At 42.8% G+C, this 22,240-nt stretch overlaps 1 protein-coding gene across 2 annotated transcripts; it reads right to left on the bottom strand.

The window, feature by feature from the left end:
- Positions 1-3,878: 3,878 nt before the first annotated feature.
- On the bottom strand, positions 3,879-21,327 carry stk40 (serine/threonine kinase 40). Of its 2 annotated transcripts, none has more exons than XM_020633548.3 (11): positions 21,113-21,327; positions 17,601-17,727; positions 16,991-17,076; positions 16,213-16,356; positions 14,904-15,128; positions 14,015-14,067; positions 10,005-10,120; positions 8,436-8,580; positions 7,989-8,108; positions 7,652-7,736; positions 3,879-7,452 (listed from the first exon to the last, which is right to left on the bottom strand). In XM_020633548.3, exons 2-11 carry the CDS (start codon positions 17,716-17,718, stop codon positions 7,234-7,236), a joined length of 1,311 nt encoding a protein of 436 aa, XP_020489204.1. In that variant the 5' UTR covers positions 17,719-17,727; positions 21,113-21,327; the 3' UTR covers positions 3,879-7,233. The 2 variants fall into 2 exon arrangements, with proteins under 2 accessions (XP_020489204.1, XP_020489206.1); XM_020633550.3 differs by lacking the exon at positions 21,113-21,327 and adding an exon at positions 19,725-19,864.
- Positions 21,328-22,240: the final 913 nt, after the last annotated feature.

Here is a 22,240-nt window from a genome sequence, read left to right as displayed (position 1 = left end):
TATAGCTGGGATGTCCTTGTTTCTCTCCCACTGGGGTCTGGACCATGGTTTCCAATTTCCATAATGAACTGGAAATTAAATGAATCTTTACAGACAACACATTCAGGCGGGACAGTGGTTAAGGGTTAAGAGAGAAAGACGGTCTGGGGTTCGAACCCCACATGGGGGCTTTCCATGTGAGGCAGGAATGATTTGGGGTCTGGACTAATCTTTTGAATTACCAAAATGCACTACAGAATAAAAAGAGCTAAATTGGAATGCATTGCAAGTCAGGTCATTAGCGTGGTATTTAGAAGCTGTTTCAAATATGCTATAACATGAACATTTCTAAAAAATTACAGGTTGACTGCCCCTAAAATCTTCCTGAGAAGCACCTCACGGTGGAAGGCTATCCCTGTCGGATAGAAGGTAGGAGGGGGTATCTTAAGGGGGAAGACATGACGTAAAAAGAACGACCTGAAGTGGCGGGGCGGAGCAACAGAGTCTTTCTATCGAATGTGTAGTTCAACACATTCATAATATCAATAAAAAAGCGTAGAAGAACCAGCAGAAAGAAAGAAAAAAAACATGAGTACGGTGATTTAAGGGAGGGTGTGGGTCTCTGCCCTCTCCACCCTCGAGGGGGGCAGAGGGGTCAGAGAGGGTAGAGAGGGTGCCAGTTGGAAGCGCAGGCTATAATCAAGTCTGAAACTGCACTTTGTATTCTAGACTTTCTTTATCTCCTTCCCTTAGCGTCCCTTAGCATTTTCATGCTAGCTAAGTTTAGCCTCCTAGTTCCAACTTAATAGTTTTCATATTAAGGTAAAACAAAAGTAACAGTTTACCAAGGCCTATAACATGTGATTTGTTCTACCATGACACATTTACTGACCTAATTCTATAAGATAGAGCAGAGTCCATGACAGGAAAGAAAACAATCGTTATCTGTGTCACATTTAGTCAGTGCACTACGCGGTTCACTTAGGGGCATGTGATGTGACATGTGCCACAACAAAGTCTTTTACTTCTGCTGGCACCAGTTTAACAACCACATTTAAAGTCCCCGTCTGTTACGGAACCAGACTCGACTCTTTAATGTGGGAAGAGTATGGGGGACTAGTGGTTTGTTACCTTGTGTTTTTTATCGTCTTAAATGTCGGTGTCATGTTAACAGACCTTTAACTTATAGAATGGAAACACATTTCAGGGTGTCATTTGAAGAGAACATGGCAGGATGGGACTGAAGTGCAAAGTGAATAAAACATATTAAAACAAGGATATTAGGACACTTCAGGCAAGTCATCTGTTTTTAAGGGATGGTACTTTAATTGTCAATTGCACTTTGAAATCTTTTTTATGAACCGTTTTAACAACGCGCACACACATATGAGGAGCACAAAATGCAGACAAATTATATGGAAAAAAAAGGGGAATAAAGACTTTTAGCAGATGTTTTCCCTCCTTGATGCTCATATGGGGTCCGTATGCACCGAGGTCTGCGTAGTGGCCACGAGAGCCTGCCAACACAAATGATCTTAGTGGAGCAGGTCTGTGAGTTCATATCACACTACTGCTAATCTCATCTTCTCCTCTCTTTTTTTACAAGCCTTAAGAAATCCACAATAATCAAATGGTAAAAAAAAAAAAAAAAAGGGGTCCAAGTTCTGCTTCCTCAAAGACAGGCAAGCTGTGCTTCATCTTGGTTTTACATAATATGTTTTTATTTTCCACCAGTATTTGATGCTAAGGATAATTGGTGCCAGGTTTGTTCAATCTGCCCCACACAAGCAATAAATCTGACAACCCCTGGCGCTGTTTTTATTGCCCCCACAGGATGATCGTGTTCGCTGTAGCATCTTCATTGGCAAGAAATTTGAAGTCCTGTCGAAGATATATCAAATTCTTCAGGATAGAGGGCTTTTTAGGACATTTATACCCCTTTTATGTCGAACCCCTTCAAAGCCAATTTCTCTCTGTTAGTATATTCTCGTGTCATTTAATCAATTTATAATATTAGATGTTTCATAATTGAACTATTGTTGTGATATGGTCTTTAAAAAATGTGCTCTGTAAAGTAGTATCTAAGGCAAGAACATTATCACTTTAATTTGGAGGGTGTAATGATCAGTTGAACCACTGCAAGCCTTTACAAATTACTGCATTACTCGTGCTTATTTTCCTGATTGAGGCAGTTTATACAGACTTCATTGTAGAGATTGTAAGGCTAGAAACTGAAGGATCCCTGCACAGTGAAGGAACATCTCTCTCCAGAGCTGGAATCCCCCAATGGCCACTAAAACCGATCATTAGCATGAAATTTGATGTTCAACCCTTTGAAAATGACATCATCTGATTGCATGTGGCCTCTTTTAACAGCTGAGAGAACTTTACATCTGTTGCTCCATGTTGTAAACAGTCAGGTTTCTGTTGTTTTTGCTCAAATTGAACATACATTTGGTTTTATGTGTTCGCTGGCGTGTCTTGTCAGGGGAGGCCGTGAAGCATGAACATGCTGGACGCAGCTGGAGACACAGTCACACACTCTGACAGGCATAAACACACACAGTAATAACCACAAAGCAGATACAGCTGTGCATTGAAATCAATTATTTCTAATACAGTTTTTTTAAACCATTAAATACACAGCTACTAGTAACAACGCTTTGACAATACTGCTGCAAACACACATCTGGAAATGTGGATCCTTGTTGATCCTTTGTCAACCCTGTCCAGCTGGATTTAGCCTGCTCTTTCTACTGTCATACTGACTATGTAATGCTCTCCAAGGTAATCATGCAAGAGCATTGCTGTTTTCTGACATAATGACTCATATAGTTTTTTTTTTTTTTTTTTTTTAGACATGAGAATCCAGGATGGACCTCCTTGGGTCCAGGTGGTTGTAGTTTACGAGGACCAAGCAACTTTGACCCTCGAGACCTCTCCGCCCAGCTCAACATGTCGTGAGAGGGGCTAATGATCCAAGGGAGGGACCCAGTGGAGATAAACTCAGTTTTGGGGGTCTTACAAGGTTGGGAAAGGTTACCCAGAATGCTGTTATTCTTCTTTTGAGTGAGTTAGTGCAGCATTTTCGCCTTTGGTAGCCACATATTGACTGAAAGGAATAATATGATGAGAGAGGTCACACGTCTGATCCCCTAATTTGTTCTTTGATGACAATGCTTTCCTTATTAGTGGGTGCTAATTTGGAGCTCTTAAATCCTCCTGGGAGAATATGGAGCCACAGTAAAGATGTAGGTTTGTTTCAACAGGACATAAAAATGGTTTTATGGTGAGTGCTGCCATTATCAAAGATTTAATCCAATATGCCTGTCAGGCCTGTGCATGATGAGGTTTCCATGTGCATCTGGGTGAATACTCTGGCAGGCATGAGATGTTTTATAGTGGAATTGATGCCCTGCTCAGGAGGCTGTGCGTTCAGAAACATGAGGTGAAGTGGAGGATCAGTAGAAGAGCCCACAGGGTGCTGTGGTTCTGTCAGAATCAGGAGGCTCCCTGTTTGAGCACGTCTACCTAGGTCTGTTTAAAAAAAAAACAGATCCACCGCAAGAGTAAGACGGACGCACAGAGACTCAATTATTCTATATTCTTTTCATCCAGGTCTCTCCCTCAGAACCTGAGACCACATCATTTAAAAGCACGTACAGATGGCTGGCGCTGCACTACTGAACATTTTCTGTAAAATGCATGATCCACATCTGGCAGAGCAATATGTGGACGAAAACACAGAAGAACATTCAGACTTTTTTTTTTTTTTGTTCACGGGAGCCGACGTTAACACTCTGCTCCTACGGATGACTTGGGTTTCATTTGTAAAGAAAGTGCTCCCCCTACTGGCAAAAAAACAGGAAGCATCAGGGTACAAAAACACGACAAAGTAGAATGTTTCCATATCAAAGTTTATTGCTGACATGCATGTAGAGATCTGATGAAGTAGAAAAATATGTTTTTTATACAAACGTGTTCTCATCTGTACAATTACGCAGTTTTCTGTATCTAGACGCCCATTTCTACCAAGCAGCTTACAACACATTATCCCATTGTGTCTGAACTACACCACATATCATCTCCTACACCAAGTTTCCAAATGAAAAAAAGTCAACAATATGTTGGTTTCATACTGGAGACTCAGCTTTTTAGAAGCTGGGGGGGGGAAAAAAACTAATGATCTTCAAATTGTCTTTTAGTTGGCACAGCTTGCAAGTTTAAAATCATGCAACAATCACATCTTTTACACCGAGTTTAACCTCACACTACTTTCATGCTTTTCAGTCCACATTGCAGTTCTATACAACTGTGTAAAACAAACTGTGAATGTGGTACAATCCACTAGCTAAGGTGAAACACTTCTTGATAAGGGGGGGGGGGGGGGGGGGGGGGGGGGGGCGCAGAATATAACATTTACAACAAGAGTCCATTGAACCTGTAGTTGCTAATCTGTAGTCAGGCGTCATGGTGGATGGCCAAGGACACTTTCCACTGACGATCACTTAGCACTCTGTGATAGCTACGGTGTTCATGTAACACCCTCTTTAGATGAAAAATCTAGACTACTACAATACTGGTGTTTACCCATGAAATTCACATTGAGGTGGGAGAAAGCAGACGGCTCTCTTTACTTATTATTTTAGCCTCTGGATGTTGTGGTGGATGGCCAACGTGGCCCATAATGCACGTCAATCAGCATGTGTTGAAACAGAGTTGGTATCTAACTGGGTGAACTAAATACATTACGACTGGCGCAGTAATGACGGTACATATTTACATACTGACCAGAGAGTGCAGCCTTGTGTGGGGATTTAGGGTGGGGGGCTTTAATGGCAGGAGAAAAAAAAACAACAACAAAAAAAAAAAAAAAACCCTCCTTGAAATCAAGATAATGTCTGCGTATAATTTTGTTGTGTAAAAAATATAACTATGCAAAAGTCAGTCTTGTTTATTAGTGTAGCTTAAGTTGACCACGGAGTTTGTGACAAAATGGCAAGAAAATGATCAAAGAATCCAAAAATAAGAAAAAAAAAACACAAGAATAGAGATGCTACTCTTTCAAGGATGTGGCTTTAAAAGGAGGAGAACCACTGTCTGAGGTGACAACACGTCTTAAAGCTGAGAGAGCGGAGATCTGGGGCCTGTGTCACTGGCTTTTATGGCGCCTTGTCAACATTTCACGCCCAAAGGACATTTTTCATTTTGCCCTTAATGTCTGTGATACACGCCCCAGTGGTTTGGGGATTCTGGGTGGTGGGGGAGCTACACGAGTGAATAAATAAATCAACATGAAATTACAAAGGAAAAAAGGAAATTTGAAATAAAATCCAGAGCAAATGTTCATGCAATCAGTTTGAATATAAATAGGAAGAAGTGTAGATAGTCTAAAGCAGGTACCAATATGCAAAGGCAGGTAGCAGTGTACAGATGCCTAACAGTCACTGGTTAGTAGCTTTGCCATGGTTTAAAGAAACCCTTTGATACAAGAGAAGAATGCATCCACAGCCTAAAAGACCGAGCAACTACACCGCTGAGTCCGTCTTTTCATTTGTCTATGGAATATTACAGTATCGATTACCAGCCACCAGTATGTCTCTGCATAGAGAGGCTACATGGTGAGAGAACACAAGCATGTACAAGCTGAGCTAGAGATGGGCTTGAGAACGGCAATAGATATGTAATATTTTCTTATCTTAGAAAGCACTCGTGAAAATCACTAAAACATTCAGTCAAGTCCCGTCTTAGCAAAGCCTGTTCAGGTTTTCACAGTGTCTGCACCGAGGCGGGCCAGATAACAGAACACAATGATTGGAGGATAGCTTAAAAAAAAAAAAAAGTCTGTTACTGTCAGAGGTGAACAGCTTTGACAGCTTTGCAGACTCTTATGTTTGCCTGGCCAGAAACACACACGCGCGCGCACACACACACACGGACACACTTATGGATACTGCAGACTTATCAAAGCGTAGGATGACAGTTCACATTCATACTGAAAAACACTTGTCCCATGATCTGTGTTGATAAAGAGAAACAGGGAAGTTGGAATACCTGGAAGCCATTTGATTCTGAATGAGGCCGTGGGTACCGGTTTTCCTTGGCTAAGAGTAAATCTAAGACATTATTTTTGGCAATAGAAACATGACAGTGCCTGATCTTCACTATAATGGCACTGAGGAAGCGTTACCATCAATATGCCTTGGCAGGGAGGATCCAACAGTGTCTCCCATTCAGTTCTTGGCATTGTGACTTCCAGGTACCTCACACTAGCTGCCTAGATGCTAAAAATAGTTTCCACAGGGATGAGAGAAAGCAGGAGACGATGCATTCTGCAGATATCAAAGGACGCTTGAAAACACACTTTGATATTCAGAATCTTCAATCCAAAAGGTAGGGATAAAATGCTACTTATTAAGGTCAATATGATAAAAAAAGCTTATTCAGATTTTTGAAACCCTTGAAAAAAGGTTTCAAAGCATTATCACTCTGACAGAAAACATTAATGCTTTATGTCACTGGTGGCATCGAGACTCCATTGTTACAATCCCTCGTCTCAGAACAGTGAGCATGGTTTACCAACAGAGAAGAGAGACCGAGAGGTAGATTGATTTGAAGTCAGAGTTACAGAAAGGACCAGTCTGGATCATTGTTGATACAGGAGAGCAGAAGAGAGGAAGAGGAGGGTGGATATGGAGGTATAGAGAAGTGACATCTGTAATCAAGTGATCTGACTCGAGGCAATACCATTAACCACTGGGAAGAGAAGGGGTTGCTACATGAGTCTGGCCCTGTATTGCTCAGGGTATCCAGATTTTCCAGGGGAAAGTGTAATGGGGACATCCCAAAATAAGGAGGAGTAAGGGGGTAAGTCGTCTCTTCAATGAAACCGGGCGTGGCCTTGTGTTAGCCCCGTGTGGGACCGTGCCATCAGGTCAGTTGTACAGTGAGATCTGACTGAGGGTGAGGAAACCTTTGGTTCAGATCTTCTTCCAGAACTTTCCGTGTTTGAACGGAGGATCCGGACATGAGGAGTGAAGTTCTAAATCTGCAGTTTATTCCGGTACCCTCCTCATGCTGGCTCCACCTAGCTGTCCCATAGCCCCACCCACAAATGGGGCCTGTATGTACCCTGGTTTCAGGCCGGGCCTCCTGCATCTGAGTTCAGTTTTGGGGCCGATGCTCCTCAGTCCTCCCTGGGCTCCACAGTGACTCCCTCGGGACGTCAGAGGAGCTGAGATGGGTTGTTGTGGACTACTTCCGGAGGAAACGTTGTGCCAAGATGGCAGCGTCTAGCGGGCTGACAGGCTGGGCGTCATGGCCCAGGCGTCTAACAGGTGGAATGCTGCCAAACTGGCGCTTGGTTAGAAAGCTCTTTGTCTCATGGATAGTGTTCTTCTCCTCAGCCAGCAGCAGCTGCTGGCGCATGTAGTTCTCAAACTCGTACTGTGAAGACTCTTCTATCACCTTGGCCTGAAGAGGGGAAAATGTATTCTGTTTAATGTGCTGCAACAACTGAGAATTAAACATCCTCTTAGAGAATATTTAAGAAGTCAATCATTGTAGCAGTCATTGGCTAGAAAACTATTTTTATGGTTTCACTTTCTCTTAAGCGGTTATTTTTATGATACTCAGGCTAGAACTGGAATGTCATGTGCCTCCAGTTATTTACCTCTTGCAGATGTTCTGGATGATTGACCTGATCATCAATATCCGGCACCACCTGTAGAGGACCACTCAACGATGAAACAGACTGCCTGTGAAGAAGAAAACACAACAAGGATAGTTTTAACAACAGTGAGCATTGCAAGTTGAAATGCTCTGTATAGGGTGGTGATGGCAAAACCAAATATAAATATAAATGTCAATCAGTGGAAATGTCATGGCAGCCAGTAACAGCCATTTAACCATATTTTAACAGGTTTTTTTTAGTCTTTGCATGATAAAAGTCATCTTGAGAATCAACCTAAAATGCAACTGTCCACACATCCAGCAGGGGGAGCAATTACCATGAGGCAATGATGCCACTGAGAGACTCCAGCACCTCTCCCGCAGTGAGCCTCTGCTGAGGGTCCAACACCAACAGCTTTCGGATCAGGCACACTGTGTTCTCCGACACACGACCATCCCTGTGAGGAGGAGGAGGGGAACACTTTTTATTTGCAAATATAACAAATTTCAGCAGGTTTTTTTTTTTCATAAAAGCATCTCATAATGCAGTAAGTTATTTGCAAAAACATGTAAGGAATGACTTGGGGGGGGGGGGGGGGGGGGGTGCAGCACACTGCTACAGAAGAACTGCAGTTGAAGTTAATTTTATGATGCATTGCGGAGTTAAGAAACAACTAATAGAGAAAACACAGAGCACATTTTTTTCTTTTCATAAGCCGTTACTATCCTGCAATCCAATTACACATATCAACACAAAATGTCACATGCACAGGACAAGTACTCACTCTGGGATGGAGTACTCTGCGGCCTTGATCTTCCGAAAGAGCTCTTGAGGTATGCTGTCATAAAAGGGAAACTGGCCATACAGCATGGTGAACAGGACCACACCAAGAGCCCACATATCACTGGGTTTACCCCGATATGGCCGACCTGGAGACATGTAGGGGAAGGGATAGGGGTCAGTGTTTGATATCAATGAATAAGGAACTTGCTATGTTTGCAACAGTATGCTTTTAAATCTCTGTCTCTCCACAATAAGGGTAGGTACTAGAGTTTGCAATCAACATTTGCTCGTTCAAATGTTGCAGTTTATTACAGTATGACTTCTTCTATCAACTCTATAACAAGCTCAACTCATGTCACTTAACAGGGTCTTGCGATTAAAAAAATGAGCAAAAAAAACAAACAAGAGATGACTCCACATCCATTATATTTCCAAAAAATGACCAGCACACTGGTCCCCGAGTTGCTAATGTGACCGTGGATCTTTGATGAATAAACTGGAGCTGCTGTGTGTGGAGCGTCATGGCTGTGCATGACCATAGGCAGTGTTATTACAGCCAGGCAGGCGGTAGTAACAGCAGCAGGCAATTATGTTCAAGCTTGTGACACACACACACACAGAGGGGAGGGAAGGGGATGGGGGTTGATGGGAGTAGTTTCCCTACAGTGAGTCATCAGTGTATGAGTCACTGAAGCTCTGTTTAATTGTGTGCCTGTCACGTTATGCTGATATACACGCCCGGGTTTTATTTACAGCGCGATCGTTTGGAAGGGAACATTGCTGTTCCTAATTATTCGGTTTAGTTGTGTACATTTTGCAGGGCAATGCTTTGAAAATCAATCTTCGAGTCGACAGAGATGGGTCTACAATGGAAATGCATGTTAAAGTATAACCTCAAATGGTGTGTGGGGAACATTTACTCTGATTCTGAGAATCGAGAAGCTCAACAATAAAAATGTGTTTCTGCTTTTTTTTTTTTTTTTTTTTTTAGAGGCAAATAAAAGCGTTTCATGCGAAGTCAAAAGTAACTTCCTCTGCAGACCATACCCTTAGAAAATGCAAAATCACCGTGATTACATAAAAGACAAAAAAAGAAGCTATTCCTGGTGTTGGGCAGTCCAAGATTGCAACATACTTTATTTCTTTTTGACTAATAACCGGACTTACTGATTACCGTCATGCAATTCTCTTCCCGGGTATCACTTAGACCCAGATCAGTCTTCTAACTAGGAATCTCTTGTCTGACATCACAAAAGGTTGAGTGTAATATGCAGGGAACACACTATGCATAATTTTTTTCACATCTTCAAGAGGATGATGGCAAATCTAGGGCAGTACAGAAGATTTTCACACCTGTCCGGTGTGCAGGTCATTCACAGAAGAAAACCAGGTGTGACTGTTGTATTAACGGTTTTGAAAGTGACAAAAGCTGTATGATGCTGACCCTCTGTGACTGCATGTCAGAATCAGAAAGCAACTCTTCAGCAATTGTCTGAACACACTTTCTTTGATGTAAATATTGTCCTTTTAAATCAAAGACATGCAGCCAATTCATCCGTTTTTCACTCACCACTTAGTACATCAGGGCTGATGTAAGCAGGACTTCCTCGCTGGTCTTTGAGCAGGTCGTCCTCGCTCACCAGGTGCTTTCCCAGGCAGAAGTTGGTGATGGTGATTCTGTGAGTTCTAAAAGCAAACACAAATGCGAGCAAACAATAAATGCCTTATTATACTTCAGATTTTGAGTCAGTGCTCTGTTCTATAACTTGATACGAACACATAGCAGTCATCATAACGAATGTAAACTCAAATCATGAAGTAAACACAGACTGACAGAGACAGGGAGAACTCGCTAGCATGCCTTGTTGTTTTAATAATATCGCGGTTCACTGAGCCTTAAAAAACATCAATATCACAAGACTGCCAGTTACAAAACACAGTGTACACCCACGTCTTAGTGGAAGGAAGGCTCCAATCTTCTGAAGTTAGACTTGCAGTAAAGATATACCAATCTTCACCACATCCCTTCCAAGGTCTTTCATCTCATGTTCATTTAAAACTATCCCTCTTTGATATTGTCATATTCAACATGCATGTTTGAGTTCAGGGAAATAAATGAAATGTGTTGAATCAAAGTTTTCCAGTGTCCTAGATAATGCGTGTGGAATAGCTACTATAGTACCATAGGATACATCACATCCTTCCAGCATGCTATATTCTAGACTCCTTATGCTACTGGTCATCTGCACAGAGCCCTTCTAATAGTGCATTAGTTTTATCTGCAGGAACAGCATACTCCAGTACGCTGCATTAGAGGTTTATGAAGATAACTCTTTTTAATGAGAAAGTGTTTTTTTTCCTCCTCTTCCTGAAAATGCTTTATGGAATAAAGTAAGTACATTATCATCAAAATTCCTGCTTAAGATGATGGCTGTCTTTATATATGTGGCTCAGAACATTTTGGAGAACAGGACTAATCCACTGGCTTCAAAGTCTGAGGAGACCTACTATGATTAACAGAGACGTTTGATTAATTTGGTTTCTGTGGAAACAATGTGGCACAATAAGATTTTCTCTGAGTCATCAAGGTAAACTTAGTTCGCTTGTAATGTGGTGAAACCAAATGAATAAAGGCTGAAAGGACTATGGACTGTTCTATATCAGTTTGTTCTCATTGAGAAAATGAAAAAAAGAAAGCACTTTGACAAACATATGACTCAACCTGTGGTTTGGGATAATTGTCTCGATGACTAAGCCTGCAATGTGATGGGCTGGCAAACAAATATATAGAGCTCATTTCAAATATGCACAAAACAGGCAACTTCAATTGCACCCATGCACTCAGTCCCATGGGAAGGCACGCACATACAGAAGCACATCACGACAGTCTAGAGCCTGGGTCTGCTCCAGATCACGCTTCTCACCCACATCCGCTTTCTGAAGAGCCTGAGGTCAACAGCTTCCCCTATTCTGTCTCACTTTCACACCCTGCTCCATCACATACACAAACACTCGCCGCTCCCATTATAGAGTCTGGAGCCAATTTCTGTCCAACACTCAATTTCCAACCAAACACTCCAGTCTCAGTCTTCCTTAAGAACATTCAGTTCACATCATTTCCTGCTTCTTCTGTGATCCAACCCTTCCACCCCTTTTTGTGATCGAAGCCTTTATAAGCATACAGTGGCCTTGTGATCTGCACAAGGGTACGCCACAGGAACAGAGTGCAATGCTTCAAGGACCCTCAACATAAAAGCTTCCTTCATAGAGGAGACTGTTCTTTTGTCTGTGTGCATCACGACCCAGGCTTCTATTCTTGCACCGGAGATTGGGTAAATGAAATTGCATGTTTGCCTCGTGAGGCAAGGGTCCCTGAGGACTGAAAAGAGACCGCACCGTCTCTGCTTCCTGGTCACATGACCCCCGGGTAAATCAGGAAACCAGAAACCCAAACGGCCCCCATGACTTCTCCGCACTGCCTGCAACATTTTGCTGAGAATACACCAAGCTGACGAGAAATGAGGTTAAACACAGGGCAGCTTCTACAGAGGACAGCAAATTCAACTTCTCAGAACTCAGAACTAAAGAGTTCCATGGTTTTACTAGGAGTTAATCTTTCCTGTAGTCAATGTTTTTGTGCTAATTAAAGTGTGACTGGATTATGACTTTAACTTGTTTAATATTATTGTTTAGGAAAACAATGTAATTTCAGGGATGATTCCAGTGTGATTTTTTTTTGTGCGTAATGGTCCCAAAAACATTCCCAAAACTTGTAATTCAGACATAACGTGTCAAATAATCCAAGTTTTGTGAATGACAGAAATTCTGTGGAAAGAAAATAAGAACAAATCAAGACAAAAATACACTGAACACCTTGCCTTGGTGGCCTATGTCTATTAATGTCCCCTCAAGAGTACAGCTGAAGTTTCGGAAGTCAGCGACCCCACAGATTGATTTACGACATCCTGCTTTCATAACAGCTGGCTCTGTAAGAGGAAATCGCATCATTCTTGCATAAACTGCTGAGCTTTGTGATGCCTTCTGTGCATTTCCCACAGTGACGCCAAGGAGCAGGGGAGGAGAGGGGATTTTGGGACCGTTCTGCATCTAAATTGACGGTACCCTTCACATACTGACTTGCACAGTCACACACACATCCAGGGTGGAGTGAGAGAGGAAATATGCAAGCATGCAAAAGAATGATGCATAAAGTACACAGGAAAAGTGAAATTCAGAGAAAGGACGTGACAAAAGGGATAGAACAATAAGACGACTGAAGCAGGAAAGGGATTGTGTTGTAAGAGAACACCAACAAAAAGCAGAGTACAGGGTGAAAAAGATGATGACTATGTGAGTGCATGTGTGTGTGTGTGTGTGTGTGTGTGTGTGTTGTGAGTCAGCTCTGAGCTATGGGGCCCTTGGCAGGCTTCTCCTTTGTCTCCAGCTGGGACGGAGTGTTCCACTAGTCTGCTCTTCGCCCGGCTACCGTTCTCCTCTGGCCAAAACACTCCTGTTTCATCATCAACACTGGTCTACTACTGCTGCTGCTGCTGCTGCTGCTGCTGCTGCAGCTGCAGCGGGCAACAGGCTTTGATGCCTGAATTGTGTATGTGTTGAAAAGATAAGAGCCTGACTCGTGACAGCTCAATGCTCATACTCAGACACGTATCTCATGCATGAGAAGTGACCAAGAACAGTGTGAGATAAGCCTATGAATACACCCATTTTTGCATGATGCAAGCTCGATGTTACGATACAAGAGTGAGTGTGTGTGTGTGTGTGTGTGTGTGTGTGTGTAAGCAAGTGTAGGAACTGAATTAGTGTGTGTGTGGGTGTTAGTCATGCCACACTAAATGAGAAGACAGGCTTTGTGGGATGATTATCAGTCTCCAAGAATGTGCGTGCAGAGTTAACCTTCTATAGGTTAAATAGAAGACCTGGCTGACTCATCTTAGAAAACTTCATATTAAAAAGAAAGGTAGGAAGCTGATATAGCAGCGTTCATGCTGTGAGAGAGTGGCTTTCACCCACTGGATACACTCACACAATCCCTCTTACATACTCTGTAGGTATTGTGCTTGGAGAGGGCTTTACAGTCAAGTACTTTCTGACCTTAGGAGATCTTACCGGCACACTGCAGGCTCTAAAACCTTACTTTGGTACACCCACCCTAAAAACTTTCACACCAAGAACAAAGCAATTGAATATTTTTGCACCAGAGTCTAGTTCACCCTCCACTTCAAAAAAAAAAAAAAACAATCCAACCATGGGGACTGAATCATCAGCTTTTACTCAACACACAGACACAGTCTCAAAGGCAGGCACAAGGGGGGAAAGGCTTTAGGTTCTTAAAACTGATCTCTCGCTTAGTCTGAGAATGTGACCCCTGCTCGGGTTTAAAGCCAAATGAACATGGGATACAGGCTGCTGGGGCCGGATGAGGCCTCTCACACACGTGAGCTGGGACAGAATGACTTAATGGAAGGCTAAAATGACTGACTGAACTGACCCGGTATAACAGGAGAGGTTACTGGCCGGCTCACTGATTGACAAGGCTGAATGAGTGGAAGCCGTTCTTACCGTTTGTTCAGCACCATGTTTCCCAGCTTGAGGTCTCTGTGTACGATGTTTTTCTGCATGCAGGAAAGGGGGAAAAAAAGTTTTGAGTTAACTTGTACATTGTGAATCACTGGTATCAAAACAATCCGTTTGTTTTTGAGAGTGGCACACAAGTATGGGAGATGAGTAACCAGAGAGGATGTGCAACAGGATAACAATAACAATGCGATTTTTTGTACAGTTGACAAAAACACTCTAGTATCCAAGCACTCTTCCATGATGAACACGGGAACTTGTTTACAGCGCTGTGTTATTTTTTTCCAGATTACCATTATTCATTTTTTGATTAAGTGTTTTTCTATTTAAGCACATTCCATCATCATAAATAGTGACCATTTATCCGCCGGTTAAAAAAATATCACTTGAATAAAAAACATCATTTTAATATGAGATAGTAAAATATGCAGTTGAAGAATAAAAGCATAATAAAAAAATCCATTTCAGGCTTTGTTCTCGTGACTTATAGAAGTCTGGATAATTCTCTGATCTAAATGTAGCAAGTTGTGTTGAATACAACATGACTGTGTGTACATTGAGGAGGAACTTGGCTCCACAACACAAACACAGAGAGCGGGGGACGCAAGTATGCCCGTAAATGGCAACAAAACATACTGGCACAGACTTTTCGTCTTCAATGTTGTGAGAATATTTATAGCTTTTAAGTTAAAGCTGTTTCTTTATTCATTGTGACCTATTTCAAGCTAATTCCTGGATAGCTTGCTATTAAAATTAAATCATCTGTGAAACATACTGCAAGTTCCTCAACACTTTACCAATATTTTTGGGAGAGTAGAATATGATGGAGAACTAATCTGCTTTATTCATCCACACTGTTCCATCTTGGACTCACCTTGTGAAGGGCCTCCACCACACGCACCACATCATAGAAGATGACGATGGCCTCGCGCTCGCTCAGCCTCTTCTCCTTTATGACGTAATGCTGGAGGTTTATTAGGTCTGCCGTCTTATCACTGAAGTCGTGAGCACACAGGCAGTCCAACACGAGGCAGATCCGCTTTTTCATCTTGCGTACTTTATTTGCCTCCACGTCCTCCACTATTTCATAGGCTCGATCCTGGAAAAAAAAAAATGACATCAAAAAGAAGTGTGAGCAGCTTCCCTTAGGATGGTGCTCACCTTGTGAGTGGATTAAGCTGTTGATATATCTTTAGGGCACTTTCCAACAGCATCCAATCAATATAACTCCAGGCATCTATGAATGCATCAAACTGAATTGATTCCTTTGCTATAGTGGCTCAACAAGCTGATTCATTCAGCTGAAAAAGACAAAAATTCAAACTGGGAAGAGGCCATCAATCCCTGCAAGTAGCCATGAATATGAAACATCCACCCCTCCACTCTGGGTGGTGGAGGACGAATAACAAAGGTCATTCTTCGTCTACCAACTGCAGTAGAAGCAGAGTCACCGCTTCTCATTGATTTCTGTATCAGGTTGTCAGAGGTTTTTCTTTAGATGCAGTCAGCACCTCTGAAAGCGTACATTATTAACTGGTCCTCTCACAGTGGAGATGCACTATAATAATCCAATCAATATTGCAGGCCTAAATGAATCAGAGTGCATCGCTCAATGTTGCTATTCTGAGAACACCAGCAGAATGGAGGAGACAGGATGTGAAAGAGAGACAAAGGAGAAAAATGCAGAGAGAGAGAAAGAGAGAGAGAGAATAGGCAGATGGAACAATAACAAAGTTAGAGGAGGAGGCAGACGGGAAAACAGGTGAGGGTGGGGGGTTGCTCATTGTGAATGAGTGGGGATGTGAATAGAAATCACTGCAGATAAATATGTCTCTTTATGGTAGTTCCACTTTAACGAAACAAGCCTCTTAAAGAAAGTGCAAGCCGCTGGCTGGACTACTGCTAACTCACATCTGCTACTGCTGAGCTGATATTAGAGCATGTTGTTACCTGTACTAGTGTGGTGATGCTATAATTTGAGATGAATAGAAAGAAAGAGAAACTTCTCTGTGGTAATAATGACGCATTTATCATGTTGAATTCTTCGCCCACACAGTGCAGAGTTACATAATACATGAAAAGTACAGGAGACTCTCCCTCTCTACCACCAGTGCACATTCTTAACTGTTTACGTACGACGTATCTGTGAACAGAAATGTAATTTATTGCAGGTGTTTGATTACCTGGAATAGGCCGTGATGGTGGACCACACCATCCTGGTTGTGCAGCAGAGACAGGAGGGAGTACTCTGTGTGCAGCAGCATCTTCCCCTGCCTCTCCTCCTGAGTCTCCCCTGCAGAGTCCACTCGCTCCTCTAGCGTCAGGATCTGCCGTAACCACACGAGAGTAGAGCAAACATTAGAGGTCACAAGACAAGAGCTCGTACAGGATCAGACGGCAGAAATAGAGCTTTATCTATTTAGTATAAAGCTAATCTTCAGTCCCGACACTACACCTTTAAAAGACAGGAAGACATGACATTCACTTACATCTGCTTGGCATTTAACAGGAAGTTTAAATGTTCTCTTGAGGTGGAATAACAGGGCTGCAGCTCAGTCCAATATACTAAAGCAATGTAAACTTGCCGTGCAGCACACACTGAGTGCTGGAGTCACGGGTATGAGGGAAGGGTCCTGCAGTGACTCACTACATGGTCATGAGGGTTAAAACCAGACATTCCAGGTGGGGCGCTACCTTCCTCCCTTTGCTTTAACCCCTTCTGTATCCTCGACCTCTTGTGTAACAGACACTGGATAGCCCCAATAAACAGATTGCCCGGCTGAGGATTTGTTGTTTGCACCAGACTGAACGGGGGGCAATAAAATGAACAACAACGGAGAAGGGTCAAAGGTTCAGCTGACTTCTGGACACCATAGCTCTACTAAATGGCATGTTTAATATATCATTGAGCCATGTAGAAAACCCAGTAGAAAAAAAAAAAGAAATCCCCTTCAGACTTACTTTGAGCTGGTAGAAGTCATCTGTGCCATCTTTTCTGGCCAGACACTGCACTATGCTGGGCACTGGTGAGTTGCCCAGACGAGGCCCTGCAAGGATAAGAAGAAGGAACAGCTGCATGACCAAAAGGCACGCTACATGCTGGAGTGTGTGCTCGCACTGCAACTCATTAAGGGCTCCATGTGCACGCACCCACCCATTAACACCCCTTAGTGTAGTGTTTTCTTTGGCACTCTGAATAGCAAATAGTGAAGGAGTTGTGCTTTAGAAAACATAGAAGTTTGACATTTTGGCAGAAAGAAACACATTTTCCAGCAGGAGGAAATAACCTTGCTCCAACACAGGCAAAGACCTTTCTGGCCAATGTCATGGGGATCAGCAAATTCTTCACATTCTTGTCTCAGGCGTGCGTTGACACACAGACACCCCACGTCTCCCATATTTACACACAAACACATATTCCTTAACCAATTCCCTGCACTGCACTGCACTACACATCATCAGAAAAACAGTACATTATCATCAGTACAGAAATTGAAGTCGCAAGTTGTTTTTTTTTGAGAAGTCTGTCGATTCTTTTTGGAGCTTGTGCAAGCTCAAGCAGCTTCCTTACCAAGGATGAAGGGCCCGGCTCTCTTGGCGTTACTGCCAGATATCCCTGGACATTGCAGCTTGCTGGCCCTGCCTGATGTCTCTCCAGCTCCCCTCTCCGACGAGCGCCGCTTCGACATAGTGGAGCTCTGTGGGGGAATTGATCAGATTAGTACACAGGATAAAGATAGGCAAGTTAAAGAGTATGTGCATACACGTGACTACGAGAACACAACTGACTAAAGAGAACCACTATCATAAAGACAAACTGTTTTTCATGCATTAGAATACTTAAATTAAATGTATGCACATTAGAATTATACCAAAAGCTAAAGCAGTGGTCCAACAGGCCGGTTGCAGTAGAGGGATTAGTGAACAGAAGTAAAAGAGGTACATTTCAGGGCAGCTCCTCCCAGCCTATTTTAAATATCCCTCCCACACATTTACCAACACCTCAGTGTGAATTTGAGGCCATTACTGGTCCATTCAGAATGATGGCTGCTGGCGTCAAGGGTGACACCTCAGATTGAATCTCCCCAACAGGCAATGTGCCACAATCTGCAATTCAAATGGCAAATGCTCTCATGTTAAATGCATTGCATTGGCATAACATTCTTTAAAGAGAATAGGCCTTTTTTCACTTGTGTCTCAGCCCTGACTGAACCATGTATCCATCTTTAGCTCTTCCTGCTGCAGCGGACATGGGCTTAGAAAATCCTTCCGCCCTTAATCTGTGCGTTTTATCTCAAAATCTGTAGAGCCGGCTTATCTGCATAGACCTTCCTCTGAGAGGACATGCGTGTTGGAACAGGACTGAAACAAACAAACAAAAAACAGCCAAGCCCTTACACTATGATAAGGAACTAGATTCACATGTCAGAAGAACCAGTGACACATCGTCATTACACAAACCGCCTTAACTGCCGCAGCAGATCTACCTCGTAGAACTCAGAGAGCAAGAGGTATGCTTTGTTTACGGATACTGAGTTCCAATGTGATGAAACCCCATCTGTTTCCTGTAACAGGGAAGTAGTGCCTTGAACCGAAAGGAATGATTCACCCTGCTGTCGTCCCCAGATTCCATTGGACAGAAATGCTGAATGTCTAGGTGATGACACCAATAAGAGTGTATGATCTACCCTCAAGCTTCTTGCATGTGCAGCATTTTCAAGTGAGAAACAAAAATCTGATCATTGAAGTCAGATAAACTGGGGTAAAGGGGCCCTACACTTATGGCGTACTGTCGTTATTCCAGTTAGCTACACAAGAGAGGTGATTCATTCAAATAAAATCTAAAGCACTACGTACACTAAACCTTGAGTTGGGAGCTGACACACATGAAACTTCAGAATAATTGACTAATCCTGCAAGAGGAAAGAGCAAAGAACCTTCATATCTTTTAATGAATTAGGCTCTTCCTTTCCCAAAGCGAGTCGTGAGCCACTCGCCAGTTGGCGTTTTTGGGCAGCGAGGAGCCAGGACAGTTGGCAGTCAGTATGGGCTGGTATGAATTCTCACTTCCATGAGGCTTTTTGTGATCCCAGACAGCAGACAGTGTCATCATCATGTCTCTCGCCCATCTGTCTCCATCTCCGCTAGTCATCACCCACTGAGTCTGATGAGCTGAGGTTTTCTGACAGCATTTATGGCACAAGCCAGAGTGACACCAAGTCACGCTGCCAATAGTGAGAGAACATCTTACTCTAAAGCACGCATGGCAAAGCAATGGATAATCCAGTGGCCAAAGTGGTTTGCAGAATTAACAGTGTGCGGCTTCAAGTACCGCCAGATAAATACATTTCAAATTGCGTACTACAGGGGCTGGTAGATTGAGGAAAAATATGCCATAATTAAAAAGCATTTCATCAGTGGTCATTTTGCACAATATCATAAGGTCATCTTTGATTGCACCTTTCAATCCCTGTAGCTGCATAATTGGAATAATAAAAATAAAAAAAACTACAAATCCATGCACTTTGGACTTCTAACACTAAAGTGACTCATTCAAACAGACTGCTTCACAACACACTGAAATTGCACCAAAGGCTATTTGTCTACCTACTAAACACAAGCTGTAGTGCTGTCGAGCCAGCCCCTGACACATCTAGAAAGCAAAGGTCAATGCAACCAACTAATGCACACTGACCTAAATGACATCAGCGCGATGACAGCACACAGCTATCCTTTCCTGACACGGCTGTGCCTCTCTGCACAGCCAGCGATCTGGCAAGCAAGACTGCCTCTGCCTCTGACTGTACCAGAGGGAGGACAAGAACAGATACAGCCTCTGAATCATATCACACAAAAAAGGAGGAGAGACACGCTGCCGGTTGCCCACGAGAAATGTGGGTTCCTGAAATAGAATCAGAACAAAACAACCACGTAGGTGTCTCAAGATCCACCCACCCAGACTCAACGCCACTTGTCTGGCTCTGCAAGAACAGCTTGATTGCATTATCAAGTATCAGAATGGACAAAGAAAACATAAGCACAGTAGAGCAGGTAGTAAACACACGTGTGTAAGAAAACCTGAAGGGACGATAAAGCCAGAAAGACAGATACAGAGAGGCAAGCGAGAAACTATGATCCAGATCAACCAACGGACATGCACCCATTGACAAAACACAAAAGCCACGACAAAGAGGTGAAGCAACTGGAAGGTCACACACACGTCAATCCTGCTGCCTGAACGAAACGTCAATCAATCATGTTAGGTCACATGCAAGGCTTTCAAACGCACAGTTGATGATTGCACTGCCACAACAGCAACTGCAACAACAGCTCTGTGTACACAAGGTCACATTATAAAACCACAAGACGAACAATATTTGGTATGCACCCCGGTCTGTCACACGTTGTTTGGTGCCATTTTGCGACCACAGGGGTCTGGACACAACAGTCAGTACTGGCAGCGTATACAGTGTAAACCACCCGAGTAGTAGAGTAAAAAAAAAAAAAAAAAAAAGCTGACGTTATGCCTTACAACTTTTGCTTAAACCACTGCAGGAACAGTTAATAACTTATGGTACAAGGTGCTTCTGTGTTTTTACCGACAACCATTGCAATTTAGTCACAGGTAGACGTCTAAAACACGAACTGCACGTCTGACTGAGGAGGCTATTTAAAATGTACGCAAACGTTTACATTATCATACAGTGTATATTGAAGTATGATATTGGGGGAAAAAAATGCTACAGTCCACTTACACACTAATTAAGACAACAAAGCTGACTAAATTCCTCGGCTAAAGGCGCTACCATAGTTTCAAGCACGCCGGCCACACAAAGGGGACACAAACCGGAGTTAGGCTTTCTGTGCAAAGTATACAGAGCAGGCTTCCTCTAAGACATGCTACGGCTATTTCTGTATTCATTAAAGCGTGCAGGAGAGTTAATATAATGACTGCCGGCGAGCGACGTTAGCTTACGCTAAGCCGGGGGCTACAGAGCAGCCGGGAGGCCATTTAAACAAAGTATCGTTAGGTAACATTACAGCTGGCTAGCCTGGATAGCACTGTAGTCGCCACTCGCTTACCTCGAGCCAAAACCGCCGGGTAAAGTCTGCGTCGTCCGCTTACAACGAGGTCATCTCTCGGGTAAAAGCTGTGGTGGATGCGCGGAGCTTGTCGCTTAAACGGCAGAGACCACAGAGGGCTGGTTTCGGGTTGTTTAGCCTCTGTTACCGAAATGAGCAATTAAGGAAAAGCCTCCGCTCTCCGCTGATCGCATCTTTCCACAGCGACAGCGCCACCTGACAACGGAAATGACGCACATAACTAATTTGATTGACAGCTGCGCTCGACCAATGCGGGCACCGCTCTCATTTTTTTTTTTCCCCTAGTGAATGGGTTTCGCACGGTTTCGCATCGATGAAGAAAGTCTTTGCGTGATAAAAGTTGCCAAATCAAACACATTACATCATAGTTGCCTTTAAGGGAAAAGTGAATTTTACAGTTAACGTGATATAACAACATGCAAATGTCTCACAAATATTACAGTTTATTTGTTATCATGTAAAGGCTTCAAATTGGCATTAATAATATAGCTTAATTAAAGTGACGAAATGTCTGAGAGCATACAATCATCGATTAAGCTCTTTGTTTAGTTTGACTAGAAAGCGCAGTAAACATGAAACAAACTAAATAACCAGTCCCATAATATCACATGGAAAACAGCATAGAAAGGGAATTTTGATTTGTGGCTGAAACATTACCTCATGGAAGATAGCCTACAATTAAAAAGTATTAGATTTTTAATTTTAGACACCAGTATTTCATTCAAACAATCGGTAAGGGTTTCATTGCTGACACACAACCACCAGTTTAGCTCACTTAAAAGTCAAAAGTCATACTCATTTGCTCAGCAAGCCCACTTTTGTTCCTAATTTAGAGCCCCAGTTAATCTTAAATTCCACCCACAGCTACTAGTTTCAAACCAGTGGGCAGGTGTGATAGACAGAGAGGGCAAACTAAATGGCAGTGTACTATATGAGTTGCACCAGTCTTCCTTCCTTGACTCAGCAGAGCATATGCCCCCGGCCACATGAAACATTTGGCAGCCTGTGGTTTTTTACAGTCTCTGACCACAATTTATAAAGAGGAAACTGAATCATAACTTGATTCAGAGGACTGTGAGAGAAATATGTTTAGGGTCTCTTTTGTCA

This window comes from Labrus bergylta, chromosome 8 (genome assembly GCF_963930695.1).
Source record: "Labrus bergylta chromosome 8, fLabBer1.1, whole genome shotgun sequence".
In the NCBI taxonomy this organism is placed as follows: domain Eukaryota; kingdom Metazoa; phylum Chordata; class Actinopteri; order Labriformes; family Labridae; genus Labrus; species Labrus bergylta.
The sequence above is the reverse complement of the archived record's forward strand: the minus strand, read 5'-3'. Positions and strand labels throughout refer to the sequence as shown.